This window comes from Berghia stephanieae, chromosome 7 (genome assembly GCF_034508935.2).
Source record: "Berghia stephanieae isolate SIO BIC M18660-M18661 chromosome 7, UCSD_Bste_1.3, whole genome shotgun sequence".
Lineage (NCBI taxonomy): Eukaryota > Metazoa > Mollusca > Gastropoda > Nudibranchia > Aeolidiidae > Berghia > Berghia stephanieae.
In genome coordinates, this window is record NC_088366.1 from 25,681,496 (window position 1) to 25,699,835 (window position 18,340).

Here is an 18,340-nt window from a genome sequence, read left to right on the forward strand (position 1 = left end):
TATATCTATATCTAGCTCGAGATCTAGAACAAATTTAGCCTAACGTTGTGTAGATTATTCAGGTAGAAGAGCTCGCAAGCGAGGGATCGCAATCAATCTAGGAGGTCACTCCAAAATTAAACCAAGAGTAGGAAGGACTCTATAGCTCGGGAGAGCAACTAGCCCAGGAGAAGGACACTCCAAAATAAAAACAAGTGTGGGCATGAAACTTTAGCTCGGTAGAGCAACAAGCCGAAGAGTGAATCTCCAAAATAAATCCTGGTCCTCCAAGTCTGGGGGTTTTTGTGTAGGGCTAACAACCCCATCCTAGTGAGAAAAAAAGAACATTGTTACAGAAACATCAACGAAGGAAATTAGATTGAACTCACAGACGAACACTGGACCCTCAGAGCCAACGGAAGAGGCTCCTATAAATGGAGTGTGGAAAGCCACAAGGAAGCTAATGACAGGAAAATGAGAGAATATCTGTTTGCCGCAAAAGCGAAGACTAAAATAGATTTTGGAATGTTTGAACAATTACAGTGCTGGCAAGCTGGCACACGTCACAGTTGAAATGCGACGTTATGACTCAGATATCTTAGGCATTAGCGAGAGTGGGTGGACAGGAGCTGGAATGATACAAACTAGCACAAGAGAAACTATTATTCTCTACTCCGGGAGGGAGGTAGATCATTACTCAGAGCTTTTACGCGAATGTGAACAATGTTTTTAAGTAAGAACAAGTCTCTAGAGTTTTATGGATGATGATGAGCTTGTCACTGACAAATCATTAGCAGATCCATCTAACATTGAGCAGATAGAAAACAACTCCACACAGTCATGTGGCACGTCACCTAAAGAAGCAAAACTGCTTGATTGTGTTTTTATCGTCCATCCACCTGTGCATCGTGCACTTTCCAAGAATATGCAGACAATGTATTCATTCCGTTTATCATCAATCAGTGCAAAGACTAGATGTTATATGAGATCAATAATCTCAACTTGTCAAAAAAAAAAAAAGCCATCAGCACTTCAACCACAACCTGCCATTTATAAATGAAAACAAGAAGAAGCTGACAAACGATTATTTCTGCATGCCAAAGATTGCATTCAGCAAGGGATTTTAAAAGAACAGCGAATACTGATGCGTTTGTGCTAGCCATTCACTTTGTTGAAAAGCTAAAATCTAAGGAGCTTTGGGTTTTATTTGGCCCAGGAAACCATTAATGTCATATTGCAGCCCACGACATAGCAGGTAGACTTCAAGCAGACAACGTTGACGCACTGCCGATCTCCCATGCTCTAACAGGATGAGATACTGAGATACACCTTACCACCTATAGAGGAGACATGTCTTGAACTGATTCGTTATGAATGCAAGAAAGGATGCAAGACACGATGCAAGTGTGCAAACGCCCTCCTTCCCTGCACAGCTCTTTGCCACTGTAGAGGAGACTACAGTCAAGAATAACGGCCATATCTGAGTTTAAAAACCATATAATGAAATGAAGTCTCCCTTATGTATAACTTTTGGGTTCCCCAGTCTTTTAGGCCCACGTCCGGATTCTAAAGGTGATTTCAAGTGTAGATTACATCGCTTCTTGTGGCTTTATAGCCTCTCTTATTTGTTACTCTAGGTTTGTAACAAGTTATGAGAAAATATGACGATTCCCCTGTCTAAAATGCCCACTTTCGGTTCCGAGGTTTTCCGGTTTTGATTATATCACTTTTGGTGCTTAAGCCTTCCTAAAGTGTATCTCAATGTTTTATTCAAGTTTGTGGGTAATCTGATCATTTCCCAGTCTTTTATGATCAGCTTCCTGTTTCAATTTTCAAGGGTTCACTTCCGGTTTAGTGATGTCACTTTCTGCACCACTATGTTATTTCCCCAGGTATCGCTTCGGGATGATGCGACGTTGAGGGCAATCCGACAATTCCCTGGACAGATTGAATTTCTCAAAAGTGGGTTTTGACCTATGACGTCACTTCCGGTTTTGTGACGTCACTTCCGATCAGCCCATGTCACTTCCAATGTTTCCCTCTAGGTCTGTGCCGATTTTCATGCAAATCGGTCAAATCGTTTGTCCGCTAAACTCAAATATACACACAAAAACAGACAGTCAGTAGCCGCTTATTATACAGAACCGATGACCTACTTCTTGAGGTGGATATTCCACAAATAATCACAATAAAGCTTGCCTCTATTAAAAAATGCACTCTATACGGTCCCCTGAGTGTTGTATAAAAGGGGTTTGCTTTCAGTAAGAAGTGCATAGTTCCAGTGAAATTTGTTGCTTAACGTACACACGACAAGGTTGCCTGATTATTTTACCATTTAAAAAAACCCGCCGTCAACTGACTGCCAACCTTGACCTAAATATTTTGCACGTTTGCAGACACTGATAAGCGCTAAACTTATGTGATCACCAAAAAAAAAAAAAAAAAAAAGAAAAGAAAAGAAAAGAAAAAAAAGACAATTGACATTCTTACTCATTTGTGTATGTTATAATACCAGCGGAGACTAAAATGAAAATATGGAGAGATGAAATCCCTTCCGTATGTGGATGATCAATGTCAAGTCTTTCTTTCTTTCTTTCTTTCTTTCTTCTTCTCCTCCTCCTCCTCCTCCTTCTTCTTCTTCCTCCTCTTCTTCTTCTTCTTCTTCTTCTTCTTCTTCTTCTTCTTCTTCTTCTTCAATTAAGGCCAAAGCTTCAGATCGAAGATTGTATGACCGTCTTTTCAGTAAAAGGGGCTTTAGAGGAAAGCAGGGAGCGATTTAAAAAAAAGAGAAATATGCGAAAAACCCGTGTCAAATTTCAATTGTATTAATTACAAAACTTGTAACACTATGAGCGACAGGATGTTTACCAACTTGACACGACTTGACCTATTCTAGATGCGCATCGTCTTCTATTAAAACCCGATTGCCACTTGAGACGTTCAGCGTCTCTATATTATTACCGCTGTCTCCGATACTAGATAAGGTTTCATAATCTAGCTCATTATCTCCGGGAGAGACAACCTGCTATTATTTGCTATTACCTTTTATTATTTTTTTTTTAATTTCTAAAGCACGACGGTGCGACCTTGACATTATTAATGAAATTGTTTGTCTGCCAGCTCCATCCCCCCCCCCCCCCCCCCCCCTTCCGGTCCAGCTACTATTAACTCACTCAACCCTAATACCGACTATATTCGTAGTTAACCGTGATTGCTTTCACCCCATGCCTATTAATTTCATTTTTCTGAGACAAATTATAGGCGTAGTATCAAAGCTAATGTTTTTAGTTTTTAGCATGCTAATGGTAGTTGAATAAAACCATCTATGCACATGCTCATTTAAAAATATTTTTCCACTTTTGAAAGGCAGCAAAAATCTCTAGGATTGCGTGAGTTAATCATAATAATTTGCACACATTGATGAAAATGATAGTGTGATTAAAACAAACAACCTATAACACTAATAATATTATACTCGTTGATAATACTGTGAAATGTGTACCTGGCTGGTAATGGTTCATCGAAAAGAAATTGCATTACTGAAGTGTTGAGTCTCGTCCTACATAATAATATTCAGTGTTGCTGTTAGATTAAGAACTCCTGTAAAGTGATTTGAGCACAGTTGGTGCATTTTGATATAATATCATAATATACAAGCTGAAAAAATAGGGAGCAGGCGCTTATTATTATTGATATAAATCATAAAAATGTGTGTATGCAACAGTGCCAGACAAAGCAGAAAAACGGCTATATGGTCTTGTGGTATGACACTCGGATCGGAAGGTCCTGGGTTTAAGCCTTGCTCGACGCATAGTTGAGTCCTTAGGAAAGGCTCGTTACTCACATTCTCTCATCGTACTCGGGGTGTAAAATGAGTACCTGGCCGTTAACATTGTTGTCTCCGTCAGGAAAAAAAATTGTAATATCGCCTAACAGGCGTCATGTTTCGTCCTACATGTTATGTGTTGCTGTTTGTCAGGGACCCCTTAAAGCGCTTTGAGCACGTTTAGTGGATATTGCGCTATATAAAAGTTCAACTTTAAAGACAAAGGTGAGAATAAACTGTCCCCCCCCCCCCCTCCATCCGGTCTGAAGGCGATGGTCACACCACACGACCACAGAGCCGATAGAATACTTTCCGCCAGATTTGATATCAGACAAACACCAATAAATGATGGTTGGGAGTATGACCAGAAAAAAACTATTTATAAAATAGGGTTAAATCAGATTGATTGTCTTCAGTTTAGAAGTGTGTTTAACAAAGTAAGCTAGTAACTGGGCTTCGGTGACCGTTTTTTTGTGTGTTTTTTTGTTGTTTTTTTTTTTTTTGCTGTTGTTGTTGTTTTTGTTCTTTTTATTATTGAGGGAGTTGTTTTATAATGAGAAGAATTCACTACTGAAAATGATAATGCAATAACTTCATCATCATCATCATCATCATCATCATCATCATCATCATCATCATCATCATCATCATCATCATCATCATCTTCATCGTCGTCATCTTAATCATCATCATCATTACCACCATCATTATAATCTTTATTTCAATAGACCGCGACCTCACAAGCATTACAAAGATACAGAAATACAACAACAACAAAAAAGAATAAAGAAAACAATCATAATTTTTTTTTAATGAAATAAAATATAGTAATTTAAAACAAAAACAATTGACAAAACACAACAACAAAAACAATTGCAAACCCGGAGCGAGCACATTTATTAATAATAAACTCGAACACATGGAGGTATCTCTTTTGAACATTGAATTTTATTCTACGATTCAAAGATTTCTTGACATAAACACAATATCAGACACGACGTTTCTCCTGACGTTGACACACAGAACATCGACACATCGGTACTTCGTAAACACGGTGACAGGTACATCGTCACTGTTCGTCGTAAGGTTGGTACAGCCATGACGTCATTCCACGTGACTTTAGATGTGGTCCATAATAAGGTCGACAAGGACTCCAGAGAAAATACTTGAAAGGAAACCGAAGAACCTGTTTGGAATAAAAAGACAAGAAGAATAAAATTCGTGTAGTCCAATAATTGTGCGGCCATAATGTGGTCTTGTGGTTGGTATGACACTCGCTTTTGGGTCGGAAGATCCTGGGTTCGAGCCTTACTCGGCGCATAGTTGAGTCCTTGGAAAAGGCTCTTTACTCATATTGTCTCATCTTACTCCGGTGTAAAAATGAGTGCCTTCCGTTAACAGCGTTGTCTCTGTCGGGAAAAAATGTATTATCGCCTAATAGGCGTCCTGTCTCGTTCTACATGTTACGTGTTGCTGTTGGTCAGGGACGCTTTGTAAAGCGCTTTGAGTACGTTTAGTGGAGTTGTGCAATATAAAAGCTCCAGTTTTGTTTTGTTTTTTTTTTGTTTTGTTTTGTTTTTGTTGTTTTTGTTTGTTTGTTTGTTTGTTTTAGTTGTCGACAACAGTATTCAATAAAAGAAGATGGCATAAATAAACATTTATATTTCGAATTTCCAAGGTATTCCATCACTCAGTGCGTTCACTGTGCCTTAATCAAGCATCTGCGTTTGTTGCATAATTTCCCCCAAAACATGATACAAGTTGACATATATAAGTTGCCATTATTATTTTAAGCTTTCAACTCGCTGTGATTAGATATTATCTAGACATAATATGACATAAAAAGAATTGAGGCAAAATCAAAATAGGCTGCATTACCTAATATGAATATAGATTAATAAATAAGTGTTATGTTGTGGTCATTAGTTGATAAAACAATAAATAAATAATAATGTGACGGACAGTTCTGTTTTTGGTTTTGTTTGCGTTTTTTTTTCGAGCTCTGTATAAATCTGCTATTGATGATAATATTAATAATAATAATAATAATAATAATAATAATAATAATAATAATAATAATAATAATAATAATAATAATAATAATAATAATAATAATAATAATAATAATAATAGTAATAATAATAATAATAATAATAATATAATAATAATAATAATAATAATAATAATAATAATAATAATAATAATAATAAAATATCAGATTTGTTTCATTCTTTTGAACAAACTTATCCATGAGGTCGAAAATGGTACCACAAAAAAGCTAAACTTTGAATCTTTAGATAAAGCCAATTTGATGAGAACAAGTTAGAAAGAGGAAATGAAGCGGGAGTGTGAAAAAAAATTATTTCTTCCTTTAAATTTTTTTTTTAACTTTTAACTTTTAAAAATCTTTTGTTGCTGTTTTTTTTTTTTTTTATTATTATTATTATTTTTATTTCTCAGCGTGTGTTCAATTAATTGAGAATGGATAAAGTCAACATTACTTAAATTGAACCAATCTGTGTTGGTCAGTGGTTTTGGTTTTATCTGGCGGGATTTTTCGGTTTTATCGTGTTCGTCTCGGATAAAAAGGACAACCGATATTATTTTAACGAAGTGTTTATTCAGTACGTCAATGTGGGCCAACCTGTAGCCACAGCCAGCCGGAGGTGATGAATTTTGTTGGTTGAGGAGGATAAAAGAAAATAAAGGGGGGTAATGATCAAGGGGACGAGTATGCAGAATACGAAGAAGCGGTTAGCAAGGGGAGAGGGTAAAGGCGTTGTGAATTGTGAATACTGGAGATGAAGATGACGAGTCGCGAGATAAAGATAGTGTGCACTTTGAGAAACTCACAACATCCGCAAGATTAACCGACCAAGACACAAAACTATGTGGAACAATGAACTTTAATCGCATAGTTAATACAGTTTAGTGGATGGCAAAAACAAAGACCTGAGTGACTTCATTCTATCTATAGATAGAACGAATATGACGTCACTCAGGTCTTTGTTATTGTTTTTTTTTTGCCATCCACGTTTATGAGTACTTCTCATTAAACTGTATGTACCAGATTATTAAAGTTCATGGTTACACACAGTTTTGCGTGTTGGTCCATTATACTTCCGAATGGCAATGTTGTGAAATTGGAAAAGGCTCTTTACTCACATTCTCTCACCGTACTCAGGTGTAAAATGAGTACCTGGCCATTAACAGAGTTGTCTTTGTCCGAAAAATTGTAATATTGCCTAACAGGCGTCATGTCCCGTCCTACATGTTAAACGTTGACCAGGGACCCCATGTAAAGCGCTTTGAGCACATTTGGTAGATATTGCACTATATAAAGCTCAATTTAAAAAAAAAAAATTCAATGATGATGATATGGTGGTGGTGGTTGCAGTAGTAGTGGTAGTGATGATAATGTGGTGGTGGTTGTAGTTGTAGTAGTAGTGATAGTGGTGATGATGTGCTGGTGGTGGTGCAGTAGTGGTAGTGATAATGATGTGGTGCAGGTGCTTGTGGTAGTAGTGGTAGTGATATTGTGGTGGTGGTGGTTGTAGTAGTTGAGGTAGTGATGATGATGTGGTGGTGGTTGTAGTAGTAGTGGTGGTGGTGGTTGTAGTAGTAGTGGTAATGATGATGATATGGTGGTGGTGGTTGCGGTAGTAGTGGTAGTGATGACGATGTGGTTGTGGTGATTGTAGTAGTAGTCGTAGATAATGATGTAGTGCTGGTGGTTGTAGGTCGGTCTATTGAGCAAAGTTGTTTTGTGCCGCCCTATAATTTTCAAATTTAGCAGATACTGCTTTCTGTCTCAATTTTTGCCTATGCTGATTTTCGGTAACACTCTCTCCTGTCTTACTTGCCATGATCGGTACCTGTAACTACTGTACGAAGGTTGTGCGCCATCACGGACGGCTCTCTTTTTTCTTGTTTCCCCACGCGAGGCGAGATGACGTGCGACAATGAGCTGAGGGTGGGGTATGGGGGCTACCATGAGCCAAAAAGTCAACAGGCCGCCCAAGCATTTTATATAAAAGACTTGTTTTCTTCTGTTTAAAACCACGGCTATCCACTTCCCACCAGAAACAACTGATACTAGCACTAACTGATACTCTTGACTGCTAAAATAACTAGGTCAGGCCGGCAAATTTAATTTTGCACACCTTGAGGCCTGACTTGGGAGAAATCAAAACCATATCAATTTTATCATTGAAAGAACAGGTTTGTTGTAATCAAACCACGCGGATGAAGAAAATTACAATAAATATAGATCTTATGCTATTCGTTTTCCTCAAATGGATGCTAATCATCAATAAGAATATTACACAAATCATTCACCGAGTAGAGCCCCATGATGCTATAAATAAGAATCCCAGTCCATTATCCCGACACACACAGCAGTTCAATTTGTAGTTATTAGTTATGTTATTGTCTTTGGAGTAGATAAGTAGTGTATTGAGGTTGGATTTTCTATTCCTTCTATTAATGACTGTTATCACAGTTGATATTCTTATATATATATATCTTCAAAATTCAAACCACACATGACCCCCCCCCCCCCCCCATTTTATTTTTACACACAATATACACACATTCTAAAAAAATAAACCCACTAGAACATTGATATTGAGCAATTTCCGCTAAGTGAGCTCAAGACACTTAAAAAGGGCTCCTAAGCCAAAAGCAACACGAAGACGAGACATGATGCCTGTTGGGCGAGATAACATTTTCCTCCAACATAATCAACACTGCTTCTGGTCAGGTACCTACTCATTTTACACCTGAGTACAGTGAGATAATGTTTTCGGTCCATGCCGCCTTAAATAAACAGCCAGCAACCGCCCCTGGTTGTAGTAGTAGTGTTAGTGATGATATTGTGGTGGTGGTTGTAGTAGTAGTGACAGTGATGATGTGGTGGTTGGAAAACACATTATAGGTTATTATAATACATGATTATACACATTCTCTAACTTCATTTTTTGACAGCTTCATTGTGCCATAAATATACGCAACAGTTCTGAACAATTCTATTGTGGATTTTGATATTGTTTGTTGTTTTTTCTTGTGTCGTTATGTTGACATAGAGACCGAATGAATGGTAATGCTTACATTCACAGCCCAAGATATAATGGCGCTGAATGCTTTCATTGGTGGACACTTTTTAGGCTTCGTACGTATTCTCATTCGTTTAATTCTATGGTATGACGTCTTTGAATAAGGAGCAAGGAATTTACCCAAACGTTTAATTCTATGATAAGGAGCGAAATATAATGATGACGTAGATAGATTTTAATTGACAAAAAGTCTTTTTTTGTTTGTTTGTTGTTGTAAACCAAACAAATGTTTCTTATTTATTGTATTTCACATACCGAGAAATTGCAATTAGTCCTAGATTGAGAGAAAGCCTTAAATCCAAGAATTGTCTAAGAATTCTTTAGTTTAAATCAGACTTTTGAGAAGTTTTGGGGGCGTCCCCTTGATCATTACCCCCCTTTATTTTCTCATACTTTTATCCTTTTTATTTACGGTTATTTTGCCTTTGACATTCGCCTAACCACCCATCCCACTTAATTAATCGCACCGACCCCCTCTTGTGTGTGTGGTGGGGTAAGAGGGGCCGCGAGACGCCTTGGACGATTCCATTACTCGGGGTAAATTTCCTAATTTACTACACACTAATGATCGCAATATCCATCTATTTTGACAACATCACCCCTCTTCTCTAATAGGTTATTCTTTGAAATGAATGTGACTCTTGGAATAAAAATAGATGGAAGGAGGATGACGTCATAATACTGAAGCCAATCGTTGGCCGCTTCCGCCATATTGGGAAGACCAAAACATCCCTTCGTTACGAGTTACGGCCATAGTTACGGTGATTCACTCATCGGTGGAAATCCGAATCGCGATGATCAGTGGATGTTAAGAACAAAGGGGGGTTGCAAATTCCTTCTAGTGGAGTTATTGATGTCTGTTTAATTTCTGAAAAGCATTTCAGAATATATGTTGCAACTGTAGGTCAAGATCATTTTCATTTCAATCGATATGATTGCCATAAACTTTTGCTAAGCATCATGAACTTCATGATGAAGTCTTTCGTCAATAAACCCATTTTTTCTACATTATTTCATTCTCATATGTTTGATCATGAGGGGACTGAGAATCATTTGATTCTTCTACTAAAAGCAATAGCTGAGAAATATATTCAGGTCAGCTGGTAAACTGTACAGTGAAAAACTGAAAAAGACGCTAATGTGTAAAAGCCGTCAAGTTCTTAACAAATTCATTTTATTTACAGGGCAATAACAATGTCATCATTAACTTGTGTGATTTTTTAAAGAGGCAAAAATGTTTGTGTATAACCCTTTCCTGGCAAGGCTGGATTTCACGTCAAACATCATTCCATCCGCTACAACTTTCACCTCGAGCACTCGGAGGGCTCGAGTCGCATCACTGGGGCTAATTTCTGAACTGTAGAGGATTGAATGATGAATGACGTAAAATCCAGTCTCGCCATGACAGACTTCTGTAATAACTATTAATGATGAACAGCGCGTAGCCTGGTCATTTAGGAGCATGGGGCTGGATTTGAGATGTGTTGTCGCATGAATATTATCTTTTAGTTATGGATATGAGAGAGAGAGAGAGAGAGAGAGAGAGAGAGAGAGAGAGAGAGAGAGAGAGAGAGAGAGAAAGAGAGAGAGAGATTTGATGCACTCAATTATCTTACCTAAGATTTGTATGTTCTTTGTAACTTGTTCATAATGCCTTTGCTAAGGATAAGCGATAGCCACTGTCAATCTGTGCACCTATGTGAACAGTACCACCGGTTTTCAATCTAGTGGTGATATTTAAATGTAAGTTAGACTTCTGATGGTTTAATGCTCTCTGTGTTAAATTTTTCTAACAGGTAAATCCATTTCTTGTCCAACACAATTTTGTATTGCTGTTATCGCCAAACAAAATACAATTAAAACAAAATAAACTCTTCTTTTCTATTCTCACCGTAAGCCAAGGAAAACGACTATACCAATCTTTATCAAATTAAATGACCGATTCTGTTTCCCCGTCTTTAATAGTGAGTACAAAATCGTTTGGTTGATGGGGACCACAAACTTCTAGGAGTCTTGTATTCTCTATGATGGGGACCGAGACTTTTAATCAAAAGTTTATTTTCCCTATTCAAAGAACTGGCATTGATAGTCAACAGGTAATAGACGTGATTCATCACACTTAATAATAGCAATTAATTAAAATTTTAAAAACAGACACTGCACACATCAGATTAACACTCGAATTATCAGTCAACATACATACAGTCTCACACTCAGTTAAAAGGGACAAGTGGAATCAATATCACCTGCCTGACACGCCTCGAAGAGGGATGGGTAACAGTACAACACGATTGCCATTAATGGATAATTAGGTCATTGTGTGTGGCTGCGAGTAAGAAAGCCACAATGACTCAGTTCAAAGTCCAAGATGCCTCTTGATGCCCACAGTCATAGCACACGACAAACGTGAAATGCATCGCCTGGTTGTACCGTAGGAATATGGCTGGAAGCCTTCTCAACCTTTAAAGCCACACGCTGTACTGATTGGTCAGGGGTACGAGTATGACTCGAGCTGTAGTAAATTCAAAGCGGTGTGATGGGTTCAAATTTTGAGGCTCTGTAAGGGTTTTTCAATACCAGGTGAACAATGAAATTCATTGTTTGTGAAACAGAAAATTAAAAGTGTGACTTTTTATTGTTTAATTATTACAAATTATCAAGACAATGACGACCTGTGGCTTAGCCTTAATAGCCTTTAAGGCCCTACGCCACTGATGATGAACTAGTAATGAAATTGCTGGGATTTTTGTTTTATTTTGAAATCTTAGTGAATTATGATCAAACAATGAACCTTTTTGTGTGACCATGATATTTTGTGTAATAATGTCTTCTTTTTTTTTTGTCACTTTACACAAATAAATATAAAATGTAAATAGCATTTTGTGACTTAATTTTTGATGAATTATGGTAATTCATAGCTATAGTAGCGGGGTCCCGTTAGTTCAGTTGGTAGAGCATTGGACTGTCACGCCAAAGGTCTCGGTTCGAGTCCCTTTGCAGCCAGAATTTTTATCCGGTTCCCCCTGTCCACCCCGCAGCAATTGGGTAGCTTACTCTACTACTGCTATAGCTGCAGTGGTACGTCCACATTTTAAGTTGTCACCATTAACCCTTTCATGGCTAGGTTTGAGTTGAACCGAACCAAAACCAAATGTACGTTTGTCTATACATGACTGACTTATGCAGTTTCACCTAGAAATAGTCCATGTGATGCAACTCGAGCGCGCTTTAGACAAATCTGTGATGAAAACTGTACAGGATCGACTCATATTTGACGTGAAATCTAATCTAGCTGTGAAAGGATTAAGAATTGTGGTCGTGTAGTGGTGGCCTGGTTTTAAATGTGATTCCTACCCCGAAACTTTGTGCTGTAAGAGTCAGCTAAAAGTGGTGGGTGGTTGGGAGGGCCTCCTGCATTCTTGCAGGAGATGTATGCTTTCTTCTACTTTTATCCCCTTATCTTTTGTAACGTCTGCTTTCTGCACTTGTCCTTGACCGAAATAGCTCGGTTGTGGTTGGGTTCATGTCGGTTTTCTGCTTTTGAGGAATATGACGCGGCCGGGAACCGAACCCCAGACCTCCTGGTTACGAAGCCAACGTTCTAACCAACTGAGCCACTGTGACCAGTAACAAGTAAAGATTGGTAGCGGATGACCGAATGGTCTACTTGCTGTTCTCTCTTATTGGCCAAGCGAAATATGCCGTCTCGTGGCACGCAGGTTCGATTCCGACCGGATCCACTTCTTATTTTTCGATATCTTTAATTCGAGCTTGCGCTTCCATTACTTTCTGTGCGGTTGCTTGATATTTTACAAGTGTTTACTCATACTCATACTCATACTCTTATTCATGTCATAACCAACAAGCAAAGCAAATCTAACCGTGCGTAGTGATAGTGCTTTGGCTTCAGAATTGAACGAATAAAATAATTTAATTAATATTGCCTTTGCAAGGTATTTTACAACATCATAATGACTAAATTCCCTTAGTAGGTGAGTGTTTTAATCGGCAACACAAGATGATTTCCATCACTCAAGTCTATAGTTTCTATGATAAACAATCGTTTCTTGGGCTTTTCAATATGGCGGCTAAGCTCCGCCCACTGCATCAACTTTGCGACTGCGCGAACGAAGCCGCTTACCTTCCATGTATTATTATTCCAAGATGTGACTACTATAAGATGTGTGTTTGTGTGTATGTGTGTGTTCGTGTGTGTTTCGAACCTAGCTGGTCCGATTTTTTTCTTTGGCTCGACCTAGGCTGTTGTCACCACTCCTTTCTATCGCATTGTTGTCATTTGATGATACAATATTTTTATTTCGTTTGGTGTTTTAACTAATCAAATGATACAAGTTTCACATACTATAGCTTTCTTCAAAAATAACAATTATAACGTCTGTAATTTTAAAACCCACCATTTGGGGGGGGGGGGGGGGGGGGGGGGGGGGCGATAGCTCAGTTGATAGAGCACTCACTTTACTCGCAAGGGGCCAGAGATTGATCCCGGGTGCAGTCGAGCTTTTTTTTCTTCTGATCTCTGTCAATTCAGCAGTAAAAGGGTAGCTGGGTTTGTTAGATCTGGCGAAAAGTACTTTGGGTTAGACAGCGTCCTATCCAAAGATAGAATTATTTTTTTTATTAAAAAAGAACCAAAAACGTGAGCTTTTATATAGCGCAATATCCATTAAATGTGCTCAAAGCGCTTTACAACGGGTCCCTGACTATTAGCAACACGTAACATGTAGAACGAGACATGACGCCTGTTAGGCGATGTTACATTTTTTTCCGACAGAGACAACAATGTTGACGACCAGGTACTCATTTTACACTTGAGTACGGTGATAGGATGTGAGTAAAGAGTCTTTCAAGAACTAAACTAGGCGCCGAGCGAGGCTGGAACTCAGGACCTTCCGATCCGAAAGCGAGTGTCATACCACAAGACCGCATAGCCGCACGAAAAGAGAAAAAAGGAATGGAAACAATCTGACACTGAATAGTGGTTTTGCACTATAATACGGTGTTTTTTTCCCGAAACCTTTTTGTTTACGAAATGCGCCAAATTCCAACAAATTGGGGCAAAGTTATCGAAAGGAGGCAAATAATGTGGAGTCAACCTGAGACTAAGGGAAGTGTACACCAGTGGGGAGTGAACCCGAGACTATGGTTTTCGGCGGCTTTCAGTGAGATTCACATAAAAGCAATTACTTTTTTACGAAACCCGGCAATATCCGACAAAGTTATGAGAAGTAGACAACAGTGGGAAGTGAACCTGAGATTTGGGGAAGTGTACACTAGTGGGGAGTGAACCTGGGACTGGGTTTCGGCGGGTTTATGGAGGAAAAAAAAAAGCAATTACTTTTTGTTTACGAAATGCGCCAAATCCCAACAAAATGGGGCAAAGTTATGGAAAGTAGGCAAATAATGGGGAGTGAACCTGAGACTAAGGGAAGTGTACACCAATGGGGAGTGAACCTGAGACTATGGTTTTCTGCGGGTTTCAGCGAGTTTCACATAAAAGCAATTACTTTTTTACGAAACCGGCAATATCCGACAAAGTTATGGAAGTAGGCAACAGTGGGGAGTGAACCTGAGATCATGGAAGTGTACACCAGTGGGGAGTGAACCTGAGACTCTAGGTTTTCAGCGGTTTCAGCGAGTTTCACATAAAAGCAATTACTTTTTTACGAAACCCGACGAAACTGGCAATATCCGACAAAGTTATTGAAGTAGGCAACAGTGGGGAGTGAACCTGAGATTCATGGAAGTTACACCAGTGGGGAGTGAACCTGAGAATCTGGTTTTCAGCGGGTTTCAGCGAAAATCATATAAAAGCAATTGCTTTTTTTTATGAAACCCGCAATATCCGACAAAGTTGTGGGAAGTAGAGGCAAACAGTGGGGAGTGAACCTGAGACTCAGGGAAGTGTACACCAGTGGGGAGTGAACCTGAGACTATGGTTTTCGGCAGGTTTCAGTGAGTTTCACATAAAAGCAATTACCTTTTTACGAAACCCGGCAATATCCGACAAAGTTATGGGAAGTAGGCAACATTGGGGGGTTAACTTGAAATTCATGGAAGTGTACACCTGTGGGGAGTGAACCTGAGACTCTGGTTTTCGGCGGGTTTCAGCGAAAATCATATAAAAGCAATTACCTTTTTACGAAACCCGGCAATATCCGACAAAGTTATTGAAGTAGGCAACAGTGGGGAGTGAACCCGAGATTCATGGAAGTATACACCAGTGGGGAGTGAACCTGAGACTATGGTTTTCGACAGGTTTCAGCGAGTTTCACATAAAAGCAATTACCTTTTTACGAAACCCGTCAATATCCGACAAAGTTATGGGAAGTAGGCAACATTGGGGGGGTTGAGATTCATGAAAGTGTACACCAGTAGGGAGTGAACCTGAGACTATGGTTTTTGGCAGGTTTCAGCGAGTTTCACATAAAAGCAATTACTTTTTTACGAAACCCGACGAAACCTGGCAATATTCGACAAAGTTATTGAAGTAGGCAACAGTGGGGGGTGATCCTGAGATTCAAGGAAGTGTACACTTGTGGGGAGTGAAACTGGGACTCTGGTTTTGTAAAAAAGCAAGACCAAGGGGGAGGGGGGAATTACTTTTTTACGGAACTCGACAAAACCCGACAAAGCTATGGGAACCAGGCAGCAGTGGGGAGTGAATCTGGGATTCGGACACCGATGAGGATTGAACCTGGGACTGCGAGAGGTTGATGTGTACCAGTGGACAGTGAGCTCAGAATGTACTTTTATTTCGAAACCTACCGAAATTGTCAAAAGTTATGGGAAGTGGGCACCATTGGGCAATGAACCGGGACTCAGGGAAGTGCACACCTGTTGGGAGTGAACCTGGGACTGTGAGAAGAGGATATCAGTGGAAATGAACCTGGGACTATGGAAGATGGATACCAGTGGGAAATGAAGCCTAACTATGGGAGGTGGGTACCAGACGAGAATGAAGCAATTACTTTTTTACGATATTGTCGGGTTTCGTAAAAAAAGTAATTGCTTTTTTTTACGAAAACCAGTCCCAGGTACACTACCCACTGTTGCCTACTTCCCGTCGTGTTTCGTAAAAAAAAGAAACACCCCTAAAAATACAACGTGTATTCAGTAAATAGATGTCAATTGTAGTCTAATATTCAGTATCTATTTACATTATTATCATCATCATCAGCATTATTATTATTATTATTATTATTATTATTATTATTATTATTATTATTATTATTATTATTATTATTATTATTATTATTATTATTTTAATTTTATTATTATTATTATTATTTTTAACATTATTATTATCATTATTATTATTATTATTATTATTATTATTATTATTATTATTATTATTATTTTATTATTATTATTTATTATTATTATTATTATTATTATTATTATTATTATTATTATTATTATTATTATTATTATATTTTAACATTATTATTATTATTATTATTATTGTTATTATTATTATTATTATTATTATTATCATCATCATTACTATTATTATTATTATTATTATTATTATTATTATTATTATTATTATTATTATTATTATTATTATTATTATTATTATTATCACGTAAATTTTAATATAATACGGTAATTAATTCACGGAAGTACATCGCTCAATTAAAAATGGCAGAAAGTCTGGCCACATATTTATAATGAATCGGGTTTGTCATAGATGACCAAACAAACAAACAAACAAACAAACAAACAACAACGAAACCAACCAACAACAACAACAAATGAGACAAACAGATAAAAGCAAGATTTTAAAAGGTAATAAACAATAGAAGAGCACATCAATGAAAAACAACTTTTTTTTTTGTTTTTGTTTTTTTTTTTGTTTGCGTTTTTTATTTCGAGCTCTGTATAAATCTTCTGTTAATGATAATATTAATAGTTATAATAATAATAATAATAATAATAATAATAATAATAAATAATAATAATAATAATAATAAAATAATAATAATAATAATATACTATCACAAACGATATGAACACGGGACTGGGACAGTCCTGTCCCGTTGATTTAAAAAGCATTTCACAACGGCTTGGGACACAACGGGACTGTTTTGTCCCGTCCCAATAGGTGCGGAAGATTTCTCTAAACCCTCTTCCGCACTAGGACAGGACTGTCCTGGGACAGTCCTGTCCCAAATCTGTAACATATAGAATTTAGAGAAATCTTCCGCACCTATTGGGACGGGACAAAACAGTCCCGTTGTGTCCCAAGCCGTTGTGAAATGCTACAAAATCAACGGGACAGGACTGTCCCAGTCCCGTGTTCATATCGTTTGTGATAGTAGAAAAATATAGCAGACTTCCGCACTAGGACAAAAAAGTCCCAGACTTGGCGGCGCCGTGTCAAAATTGAAATGCCTGTCTTTATTTTCTGCATTCCTACTACTACTGCTACTACTACTACTACTACTACTACTACTACTACTACTACTACTACTACTACTACTACTACTACTAGTAGTACTACTACTGCTACTACTACTACTACTACTACTATTTCTACTGTTGCTTCTGCTGCTGCTAATTCCACTAATATATTAATACCTACATCCCTTACATTTTGTATTTATTTCCAATTCCATTGTATTTATTTTCCAACAATAGTCCACACTTTATTTTAGTTCACTGTCTTCTATACTGCATTACACAGTTTCTATCCGCCTCCCCTTTTTTAACATAATTAAGTACGCACCTTTTATAAATTTCTATTGCTCTGTTTTAATTCGCGCTTCCTCACAAAGTAGCATACCATTTCCTGCCCATCAATGTTTTTGTTTATGCATCTTAACAACGCCACTACCACATTATCTCATTCGTCTGTAGTTTTTAATTCATCATGTGTTGATGAAGGGGAAACCCGAAACGTCCATTTATCTGTTTTCGTATATTAAACTGAAGCTTACATTCAATTTCACAGTTATGATTTATTTATTTATTTAAATTCTGAATATAAAAAAGCAAGAACAATTCAAAAAATAATTCTATGTGATGAAACCACGTACAGAAGGCATAGCAACATAAACATTTTCGGCAATTTAAAAAAGTATGTTTATAAATATAATTTAAGAAGTGTCACACTTTGTGACACAGCAGTAACGTGTCTAAAACCGGTCGCACATCTATTCGGTACCTTGTGGGATCAATTATCTTTATCGTTATTTATTTCGGGAATTTTCAATGAAAATATTTTTAAGTAAGTCCTTCTGAGCCACTTGGACTCATTGTAAGACAAATTAACTCCTTTAGAGCCTTGTAGCCAATGGTGCAGGAGTTATTCCGGTTTCAATAACGTGAAGCGGACAATTAACGTATTTGTTTGAAAACCTTTGAACAGGACGCTAGTCTATCGCAGATTACTATCCCA

At 37.7% G+C, this 18,340-nt stretch overlaps 1 protein-coding gene and 1 long non-coding RNA gene across 8 annotated transcripts in view; one reads left to right on the forward strand and one right to left on the reverse strand.

Annotated features, from left to right (window-relative positions):
* Positions 1-4,730: 4,730 nt before the first annotated feature.
* LOC144976946 (uncharacterized) overlaps positions 4,731-18,340 on the reverse strand; it is an 81,450-nt gene continuing 67,840 nt past the window's right edge. Inside the window, exon 21 of the mRNA XM_078921575.1 lies at positions 4,731-4,991. Coding sequence (XP_078777701.1) covers positions 4,875-4,991 — 117 coding nt within the window. The 3' untranslated portion in view covers positions 4,731-4,874. The remainder of the gene's footprint in view (positions 4,992-18,340) is intronic.
* The window catches only part of LOC144976947 (uncharacterized), a 31,881-nt gene continuing 24,080 nt past the window's right edge, over positions 10,540-18,340 (forward strand). For 3 of the 7 annotated variants that reach the window (XR_013646199.1, XR_013646205.1, XR_013646204.1), the window contains exon 1: positions 10,540-10,715. This is a non-coding gene — a long non-coding RNA (uncharacterized LOC144976947). The remainder of the gene's footprint in view (positions 10,716-18,340) is intronic. The other 4 variants (XR_013646198.1, XR_013646200.1, XR_013646203.1 and 1 more) reach the window with 2 other exon arrangements.